The 11,656-nt window shown below is 33.4% G+C and overlaps 1 protein-coding gene across 1 annotated transcript; it reads right to left on the bottom strand.

Moving 5' to 3' along the window:
• Positions 1–6,832: 6,832 nt before the first annotated feature.
• Positions 6,833–7,597, bottom strand: LOC149375670 (uncharacterized). The gene has a single exon (XM_089598087.1). It carries the CDS (start codon positions 7,595–7,597, stop codon positions 6,833–6,835), a length of 765 nt encoding a protein of 254 aa, XP_089454213.1.
• Positions 7,598–11,656: the final 4,059 nt, after the last annotated feature.

The following is an 11,656-nucleotide window of genomic DNA, read 5'->3' as shown; positions in this document are numbered from 1 at the left end:
ACAAACATAACATTCATTATTATCATCATGCTTACAATCAATATCATCATCAATATCTTCATCAACGTCATTATCATTATCATCAATATCATCATCATTTAAGCGTTATCGTCATTTTCATCATTATTATTATTAATATCAACATTATTATAACTATCACTACCATCATTATTACAATCATCTTCGTTGACATTATCAGTAACATTATTATTATCCTTTTTATTATATATTCTATAAATATTATCACTATGATTATTATTATAATTATTAACTTCATCATGATTATTATCATCATGCTTTTATTGATAGTCATCTTAATTATAGACATTATTTATACTATCATCATCTTTTTTATCATTATCAATATAATTCATTATTATTATCATCATCATCAACATCATTATTATCATTGTAATAATCTTTGTAATCCTTATCAAGATAGATATTATCACCATAATCATCATAATCACCATCATCATAAATTACCACCATCATTATTATCGGCATTTTCATCATTATCATTATCATCATTAGCATTATTGCAGTTATAACAATCATCTTCATGATTATCATCATTATCATCATCATCATTATCATTATCATTATCATCATCATCATTATCATTATCATTATCATCATCATCATAATTATCATTATTATTATCAATATCATCATTTTTATCAGTGTCATCACTATTTAAATCATTATAATTACTAGGATGATTATTATCATCATTAACATCATCAACATCATTATCATCATTTTCAGTATCATCATCATCCATATTTTTATCATTTTAACCATCATCATCTGCTTTTTTACAATTATTATCAATATTTTATTACATTGTCCTTCATATTAACACTATTAGTATTGTCATTATCATTTTCTCTATTATTATCATCATCGTTATCATTATTACTGTGATTATTATCGTCAATGCTATTATCATTTTCTTTATCATTACTATTATCATCATCATCATTATTATCATTATCAACGTTATTGTTAGTAACATAATTATCATCAATAATGTTAATATTTTCAAAGACTTTGTCATTATTATCTACAGAATTATCATCATGACCGTTTTGGTCATTGTCATCATTATCATTATTATTATCACGATCATAATTATCATTATAATAATGTTATTATTATCTCTTTTATTATTATCACAGCTTTTTTTTTCATCTTTCATATTATCTTTATTGTTTTGATTATCACCGTTATCATTACCATTATCTCTATCGTCATGATCTTTATTGTTATGGTCTTAATCATCATCATTATTATTATTATTATCATTATCATCGTCATCATGGTAAACTTTGTCATTAGAGCTATTATTCTAATCATTATCATTACTATCGACGTCATGATCATCATCTATATTCTTATCATTTTATTATTACTATCATTGTCACCTTTACTATCATTATCAACACTATTATAACCATCATTATAATTATTATTATCACCTTCATCATCATAATCGTTCTTATCATCATCATAATCATAATTGCTATTATCATTATTATATTTATTGTTATTATCATTATTAACGACGTCTTCATCATTTTTATGATGCTTATTTTTGATATGATCATTATAATCGTCATCTTAATTTTGATAACTTTTATTATTTTTAATAATATGAGCATTATTTTTCTGATCATTATTATTATCATTGATATCATCATCATCGTTACCAGCATTTCTATTATTATTACCATTATCCGTAGTAATATTGTGATTAATATCATCACTCTTAACATTGTCATGATTTTTATTTTTATTGTCAGTTTTATTGTGATTATTATTGTTACCATTATAATAAGTAATTATAATAAGTGATCAGAATTATCATAATCAGTCATATTAATGATTATCATCACTTACTACTATTACTCTTATTGTAACCTTTATCATTATCATTACTATTGTTATTACAGCCATTATAATCATTATTATTATTATTATTATATTCATTATTATAATAATTATCATTATCATTATAATTATTATCATTAAAATCATCATAATCATCATTATTATAATCATTATTATCAGTATAATTATCAGTGTCGTCATTATCATCAACATCTTAATGATGATTACTATATTAATTCTTATTATGATTATCAATATTATTATTATTACTATTATCAGTATCCTAACCATTATTACTGTAATCCTCATTAATATTATTATTAACAGTATCACTATTTCTTTTATCTGTATTATTATCTGCATTATCATCATCATAATCATTCTTATTATCATTATCATTATCAGCATTATTGTTATCACTTTCGATATCATCACTATTATTTTCGTCATTATTATTATCAAAAGAGTTATAATCATCATCAGCATCATCATTAATAATTATAAATGTGCTGAAGTCTTCGTCATTACTATTTTTGTTTTAAATATTTTTATTCCCAATGTCATTAACATAATCCTAATCATTATTTTTATTATCATCATTATTACTATCATCTTCATCAGTATTATAATCATCGTAGTTATCATTATCATTATCATTAACTCCATGAGTATCATCATTATTATTCTCGTCATTATTTCTATTGTCATTATTATTATGGTCATCATTATTATCGTTACCACCATTTATTGAATAATTTTCATGAAAATCGTCATTAACATTATCTCTATCATTATAATAATCGTTATCACCTTTAATAACATCATTATTATCATTATTATAATTATTGTCATCATCAAAATCATAATCATTATTATTATTACAATTATCATTATAATCATTATGCACACCATACCATTATTACCATCATCATCCTGATTTTTAGTATCATTTTTATCATCGCTTTTATTACTGTCATTATCCTTTTTATTATTTTTAGTGTCAAGTTCATTATAATTATTATTGTTGTTTCTACTATTATTATTATTGTTATCTTTTTCATCATCATTATTATCATAAACATCATCATTATCACAACCATCATTATCATTATCATCATTATCATCATTATTATTATTATCATCGTTATTTTCATCATTATCATAATCATCATTATTATCATTATTATCATCATCTTGATTGTCATCATGATTATCATCATCGTCATTATTATCATCATAATTATTATTATAATTCTGCTATTATTATTATGATTATTAATATTATCATTATTATTACTATTACTATCATTATGTTTGTTATTTTAAATATTATTACAATTTTTTTTCTGCTCAAAGTTATCATTATCATTTTCATCATTATTATTTATTCGTACTATTATAAGCATTTGAATCATTATTATTATAATTATTATTATCATCATTATTATTGTTATTATTATTATTGTATTTATTTTTTTATTATTATAATCATTCTCATTATTTGTTCTATTATTATCATTATCATTTGTGTCATTATCCTTATTATTATCATTTTTATTATGTTTATATTATTATTATAATAATAATTATTTTTATAATTCTTATCAATGTTTTTTTTATTTTTATATGCGTATAAAACTTGACACTATCATTGACATTATTATTGTCATTATTATCATCAGTATAATTATTATTATTATGAGTATTATTATTACTAATATTATTATAGTGATTATCATTAGCATTGTGATTATCAGTATGTTTATCTTTATCATTATCATCTTTTTTGTTATTATCATCACCAGTATAAGTATTATCATTACTATCATTATGATTAATATTATTATTATTTTTATTATCATTATCATTAACTGGCAAAACCTTTTTTCTGGGACATCCAGCTCGGAATCTGCTCTTGCATTTACACTTTAAGCTGGGGCCACGGAGGCTTAGCCCCTGGTTCGGGCTTTTTTTAGTATTTCGTTGCCAACTTGTCTTGTAACTTTTGCGTCCTCTAGGATGTGTTCTATTTTCCGTCGTGCATCCAAGCTGCTCTCCTTTGTTTACTCAAGGGGATGAAGCAAAATAATGGGCAGATGCTTCCTAGCCCGAACCCAGACCCGGCTAGCTCCAACAAAGGTGCAAGGAGCGCACCCACTGCAGAGCCAGAGAGGCAGACCCGGGTCTCCGAAGTACAGCCACTTATCGGTAGGACGGTGACATAGCGAAGTGGTTCTCAGGAGCTTGCCTGCATTCAAGCACTCACGCAAGCACCCATACCGCACATCAACTGCAACGCGACCACACCTTAAAAGCCCAGAAAAAAAAATAAATGAAAAAAAAAAAATGAATAAAAAATAAATAAATAAAAAAAAAGAAAAACGTGGAAGTGAAGCACCCAAAAGCATGGGCCACCAGGCCAGAGCCACTCATCGGTAGGAAGGTAATAAAGCGAAGCAGTTTAAAGAAGTCTGCACGCGCACAGGCACCCTCGCAGGCCCCTATTCCACACACCAACCACCCCACGGCCACTCCCCAGTGGCCTGACCCCCAAGACTCGCCACCCCCCTTTCCTGAACCCTCCGGATGCCGCAGCAAAAAACACAACCCCACGCCCCCCTCGACGGCACCAGGTCCACGCTCACACCACCTTCACTCAGTCGTCCAGAAAAGCATCTTTTTTTTTGGCCCGGAAAACTGTATGTATGTATTGGGCTTCTGCAGTCTACCTTTCTTCGTTAAGTAGCATTTTATCTATGACGTTGTCAGGATTAAAGGTTTTGATCCGTTCCTGCAGCACGTTTCGTTCTGTTTGCCACTTAATGCAGTCAAAGAACGAATATTCTGCGTCATCTTTGTCGTAGCCGCAGTACTTGCAAGCAGCCGTCTGTGTTTTCTCCGTTTTTTTGAGGTACGAGCAGAAATACCCGTGATTTGAGAGGAATTGGGTAGGATAGTAATCGACCTCCCCATGTTTTCGCTCTGTCCATTCCTTTATTAGGCGTGCCGTCCATCTACCTCTAGATTCCTCTTGCCATCTATGTTGCCAGCGTTCCCAGGTTATTTTCTGGGCGTTTTTCTTGGCCTTAATTTTTCCTAGGTCCTGCTCCGTAAGGTGCTTCAATCGTCTTTCTCTCGCAAGAAGGTCGATGGGAATTACGCCCGCTATCACCATTATCGCAGACTCTTAGACTGTGTGATAGGTGCAGGCTATTCTTCAGGCTCTCATTCTTTGAACTTGGCCAATTTTCACTCTTTTTTTTCAACGTTTATCTCATCTCCCCGTATCTCAGCCCCGTACAAAATAATATACTGGGCCATTGACATAAGGAGCCTGCGTTTCACAGGCTTTGGAACTCTCATGTTCCGCATGTTTCGGTCTAATGCCACTACTTTTGCCACCACTCTGTCCACTGCTTGCCTAAGGTGGCTTCAAAACATGAGCTTTCTATCCAGCGTCACCCCTAGGTATTTTATGGCATCCTTCGTCATAACTTCTTCTTCTTGTACCTTAAGGGGGATGATGGTATCTATCTCTTTTTCCGTCAATAGTACCATCTCCGTCTTTCCTGCTGTGAATTTGAGTCCGTGGTTCTCCATCTATGGAGCCACTCTCCGCATAACCTGGTTAAGTCGTATTTGAACAAGTTCCATCGTGCGTTCGACGATCACCACAGCAGCATTGTCCGCGTATCCTACCAAGAAGTCCCCTCTGGCATTTTCTACGGAGTAGTCTGTCGTATGACACATTCCAGAGATCAGGTCCAAGTATAAAACCCTGGAATGCCCCTGCAGTTATTTTATTCTTTGTTTTGCCTTCTATTATCGTACAGATCAAGAAGCGGTCCTTGAGATAATCACTCAATAGTCTAAAGAGATAGTCTGGTGTTCTAAATGTGTATTTCAGAGCTTGAAGCATGTCCTTCCATCTTGCTTAGTTAAAAGCGTTCTTTACATCTAAGGTCACCAGAAGAACAAGGGGTCTGGCTCCATGGCATACGTCTCAAGTATTTTGAACTGCTTTAACTACTTCTTCTACTGCTCCTATGGTAGACCTTCCTTTTCTGAATCCGTACTGCCTGTCGTATAAGTCTCCCGCGTTTTGTATGGCCTGTAGAAGACTGGCCTTAAGCAGCTTTTCGTATAACTTTCCAGGCGTATCCAGCATGCATAACGGCCTGGAAGATGATGGGGAGTTAGTTTTTCACTTGCCTTTATCTATCAGTATCAGCCGTGTGGTTTTCCAGGGGGTTGGGAACAATTCCTTCCGCAAACATGCATCGTATACGTTTAAGAGCAGCTGTGGGTGTTTTGTCACCACTGTCTTGATGACTTTTGCGGTGAACTGTCTGGTTCAGGAGCTTTTTTGTTCTTAAGCGATCCGGCTGCTAGCTCCAGTTCCTTCTGGGTATATAAAGGTAACTTTTCTATGAACTCCAAGTCTGCTTGATCCTCCAATTCTGGATGCGTCGGAAATAGCGTATTCACGATATGTCTTTGTTTGCAGTTGGTGCAAGTCTTCCCAGTTTTTCCATCACTACCTGGGATGCTCTGCCCCAGGGATCATTATATCCCGGCACAGAGTCTGTCAGCACTGCTTTTTGCTGTTCTTCGTAGCAGCCCGCATCGTCTTTCTTGCAAGCTGGTACTCAGAGTACCATCGTCCGGCCTCTGGTCTGTTTCTGGACCTTTGATAGACGCGTCTGTGTTTGAGACATTGGCGCCTGAATTCTGCAATTTCCTTGTTCCACCAGTAAGTTAAGCGTTTGCCGTTCCATCTTTTTTTTCGGGGCATGGTGGCCTTGCTTGTGATTTTTGGAAGTTGCATGGTTGCCTTGGTGAGCTTCTGAAGCCCTTCTGCTGTGTTTAGGTTTTATTCATCGTTTTGGATAGTAGTGATGCCATACTCAATTTTTTCCACTAGTCGTTCTGTGTCCAGCTACTTAATATTCCATCCTGTTTTGCATGCTATGCCTCTTCTGTCTATTGTCACGATAATTTCGAAGATGATATATTGGTAATATCTGCCGTTTTCGTCCTCAATTACCTCCCATTCCTTCACTCTTGGCGTAAGGCTCTCCAAAGCCAGTGTAATGTCCGGTATTGATACGCCAAATTCCAGCCTTCGGAAAGTCGTGGTCCTTCCTTTGTTTAGAACGACCAGTCCTAGCCTTGCCGCCATATCTAGGACTGCCCGGCCCTTAGAATTCGTTGCAGGCATTATCCATTCTACTGCTCTTGCATTGAAGTCTCCAGCGACCAATAGGTCGCCTTCCATGTCATTCCTGTTGGTATCTTCGGGGTAATTTATTCTTCTCCTGTATTCTTCGATACGGGTGTTTGGTGAGAAGTAGCAGCTGACGTACGTAATGCCTCCACTTTTCAACCAGACAAACTGTCTTTCCGATCCGCTTTCATCTTGGCGGATTTTGTCTGGTCTAGGAACTGAAATGGCTGACAAATATGTTGCATTGCTAAGCCACTTAGGCGGCATAAATTTCCAGTTCTGCTCGCTAATAAGCGCTACGTCTACCCTTCTTTCACATAATATTGTTGGAAGAAGGGCACCTGCGTCAATTATTCCGTTTATGTTTCCTTGGAGAACTCTTGGCATTATGTCAGGTTTTTTTTCTTCTGTCGAGGACCTGTCTAAAGGCCCTGCACGCTCCAGATCCAGGCACATAATTAGTGCTCTCTCCTCCATGCACGGATTCACTGCATAGGACACTTCGTGGTTCCACCTTTGTTTAGAGTCGGTGTGCTTCCTACCGACTTCTTTCTAGCAGCCGCTTGCTTCTTGCGATTCGCGAGTGCCTGCTTCTATTTATTTGCGACTTCCCTCCACAGTTTGTCATCATCGTCGTCGTTCTCGCTTTTTTTTTGATACGCTCCGAACTTTGGTAGTGCCATCGTCTCTACCTCTCTTTTTCGGAGGCTGTCTAATTACACAAGCTGACAGGGATGTCCTCAACACTAACATCTCCCCCACAGTCTTCTGGTGGCAGCATTTAAGATCCTTCAAGATCTCACAGATTTCTTCCAGTTGAACTCTGGCTTCTTTGACTGTGCTGCTGACGTTTGGCTGCCTGTCAATTGCTTTTTTTAAATTTTGTAGGACGTCTATCATCCTACCTAGTACTTTTTCCTCCTCCTTTTTTGTGTCGTTCAAGGTTTTTCGTAGGTAAGCGACTACCGGTGTTTCAGCCAGTGTCAGCTGATATTCATTCTGGCTATTCTGGTCTTTATCCTGTGATTCGTTGGTCCGATCGATTAACCAACCACCAGTTGTCATTTGCTTTTGGATGTCAGAAAGCATAGCAATTTCATGCTGGACGCCTTTGTAGCCTCTCCCAGAATACGTGAACCCAACACCAGTCACCAGGGCTTTTACCAGATCAGAACTGGTGGCGGATTTCTCTGAGAGGTTACCGTCTGGGGTACGTTGTTTTTATTAGCGTCACCAATGTTTGGTTTCATTCAAGAACCAACCCTAGATTTTTTACGAGGTTTTTTCCTCGGTGTTTTGATCCACGAGAACTATTTTATTTTGTTCTCACTACCCGAGAATACAAGCTCCGACCACCGCAGCGCCTCGAAGCCATACACCCGTGGAAAGCTTGCCTCCATCCGCCACCTAGAAAGTACGCGCCCCATAGGCTGACTGCCTCAGCCCGGGGCATAATCATTCTCAGTATAATTTTGTTTCTTTATATTATTATTATTATTATTACTTTCCTCATCATAATTTTTAGTATTATCATAATCATTACAGCTATCATTATTAATGTTAACATTATTATTATTATCATCATCATCATCATCATCATCATGATTATAATTATTATGATGGTTATGATAATCTTAAAAACTGTCGTTTTTATTATTATTTTAATTATTATCATTTTAGTTATTATTATTTTCACAGTCGTTATATTAATAATTACTTTTTTATCATAATTATTATTATCATGATGATTAGTATTTTTATTAATATCGTTATTATTATCATTATCATCATCATTATTATCATCATTATTATCAGTATTTTCGTTATCAACACTATTATGATTATTATTATCATCATCATTATCATTAAAATCGTTATTATTATTATCATTATCACTATCACTTTTATCAGCATTATCGTTATAATTTTTATCATTATCAATAATATCATCATTATCGTTATTGCTGTTATTATTATTATTATTCTTATTGTTATTATTATCGACATTATTTTGATTATTATTCTCATTATTATTATTATTATTATCATAGTATTGAATATTTTTATCACTATTATAACTCTTCTCGGCATTGTCATTACTATTTCTATTAGTATCACCATTATCTTAAACAAATGTATCATTATAACTTTTATGATCATTTTTATAAGTATCATAATTATTATTATAATTTATAGTATTGCCATTATGATAATAAGCATTATCCACATTATTATGACCGTCATTATTATTCTTATTATTATGATTACACTGGCACTTAAAAAAAAAGTGAACTGTACTTTTAATAAGACCCACCTATCTTTTTGTATTTTGATGCGTTTAATCTGAATTCAAGGTCCGTTTGAACAATACACCCTCAAAATTTAAAATAAATTCGAAGTAACTGCAAAAAATAGCCGAAAATCGTAAGAAATCACATTTTCAACTCTTTAAACATTTATAAAAAATTTCGTACACATGAGACGAGGTTACCTCATATGAACTTTGATCTAATAAATCTTAATTCAAGGTTTGTTTGATTTGTATACCTTCAGAATTTTAAGTCAATCGCAAAAAACTGCAGAAAGTATCCAAAAATCGTAAGAAATCATGATTTCAGCTCTTGAAACATTCAAAAACATTTTTGTAAACATGTGTCGAGTGTTTTTTTCATACATATTGACGTACTTATTTTGAATTTAATGTCCGCTTGACCCGTACACCTTAAAAATTTCAATAATTTTGCAAAAAACTGCTGAAAAACCGCAAAAAGTTGAAAAAAATTACAGTGAATCGTAAAAAAATAAAATTTCTATGCTCTAGCTGCGTACAAAAACAAACTTTATGCAGATTTCGTCCCATTTAAATATCTTACTTTTCACTAAGTTGAGATTAGAAATTTGTTTATTTCTAAAACTTTCATTTCTCCGAGGAAATAGTATGAAGAGAAGAAAAGTGCGTTTGTGAGTGTTAAAAAACTAAAAAAAGGTTTTTCAAATTTTTTCGAAATATGTTTTTCTTGTACGTCAAAAAATAGTGTAAAAAGACAGGCACTTTAAGGAGTAACAAGTTTTGAGTATAAATATCATGGATATAAAATAAAGCAAAATAGGTCTATACATGTAAATCTTGTTTTTGTTTATATTGCTCTCACACTTTTTTCCTCTTGTAGCGAGCTTTTTTTTCTTCGAACGACCTATGAAGGGGATTTCTCTTTCTCTTATTCCTCTCTTAAGTTATTCCTTTCTTTAATGTCCAACAGAAATCAGCCATCATGTTGATATCTTATCTTTCTCGATATCAATTTTCCATTTCAATATATATTGATGGAATCTTTCTCCTTGCTTTTCGCTGTAATCTCCAAGGTTTTCTGAAAAAAAGTTGAAGGGGGAATGTAAAAAATGTAATTTGAGACTTGTTAAACAATTCAATTGTTAGAAATTCTCTAATAACTCTTTAACTATATTCTGGTAATTCTTACTCTTCTCATTCCCTAAAAAGTTCTCGTAGGTCTATTTTAGTGTCGTGGAATAAGCTATTGGAATAGGAGCCCACGCACTTCCGTTGTAAAGCAGAACTGCTTTGAGACTTTGTTTTGATAAATCAATAAAAAGTCTACAGTCTTTGTTCTTGTAAATATTCGGTTTCAACTAATCAACTAATACTTTTATGTCAGAGCAGAATACCAGTAAAGTTTCCCCATCTTGGTTAAGAATTTTTGAAACTTTCCATCTTTATTACGATAAACGTAAGCACTAGCTCCTTTTAATAGCAAATTCTTCTTACTAATTTTTAAATCGTAGCACTTTTTTAAGAGCATCTTTAATTTATCAGAGGCCTCTGGTATTTGGAAACCTCAAATTCAGATCACGTAAGGACTCATGGTGCATTGAAAATTTTTAATCAGAATAAGAACTGATTACAGTTTGCGGTTTCTGTTATACGATGTTGACACGATGGGGTAAGACTAGAAAAGAAGAGATTTTGAGATTTACGAAGCCTATGTTATGGTCTGTCTCATCATGCCGCGAAAACTGTTATTCCTGTATGACAAATACTACAGGTCTTACCACAGCTACGAAGACTAAAGTTTCGTAAACTTATGTTTCTCCAGTTGTGAGATCTTAAGAAATAGTAGCCTCAAACAAAACAACAGCTTCAGAAACTATGGATGTTGACCAATTTTGCGAAGAAAAAGCAATGCAAACTGATGAGTTTTTCGAAGAAGAACGTGAGGAAGATGATGAGGAAGACGATTACTTACTAGTCTCTAAAAAGAGTGCTCCTCAAACATTCACTCAAAAAGAATTAAATGATTTGATACGAGATCTTTGTTTACCCAAAGATGGAGCTAAATACCTGGCAGCAGCACAGAAGAAGAAGAATTTGCTATCAAAAGGTACAAGTGCTTACGTTTATTGTAATAGAGATAAGGAGTTTCGAAAATTCTTCACCATAGATGAGGAAACCTCACTGGTATTCTGCTCTGACGTAAAAGGATTAATTGATGAGTTAAGACCAAATATTTACAAGGACGA

The sequence above is a fragment of the Copidosoma floridanum genome, unplaced genomic scaffold (assembly GCF_036245765.1).
Source record: "Copidosoma floridanum isolate Cflo_tuat_1 unplaced genomic scaffold, Cflo_Japanese_pri ptg000005l, whole genome shotgun sequence".
NCBI classification, from domain to species: Eukaryota; Metazoa; Arthropoda; class Insecta; order Hymenoptera; family Encyrtidae; genus Copidosoma; species Copidosoma floridanum.
This window is presented reverse-complemented; position numbering and strand designations above follow the sequence as displayed.

Bases quoted from the DNA above. Each gene is read 5' to 3' on its own strand.
- LOC149375670 (XM_089598087.1), bottom strand. From the start codon at position 7,597: ATGGAGGAGAGAGCACTAATTATGTGCCTGGATCTGGAGCGTGCAGGG.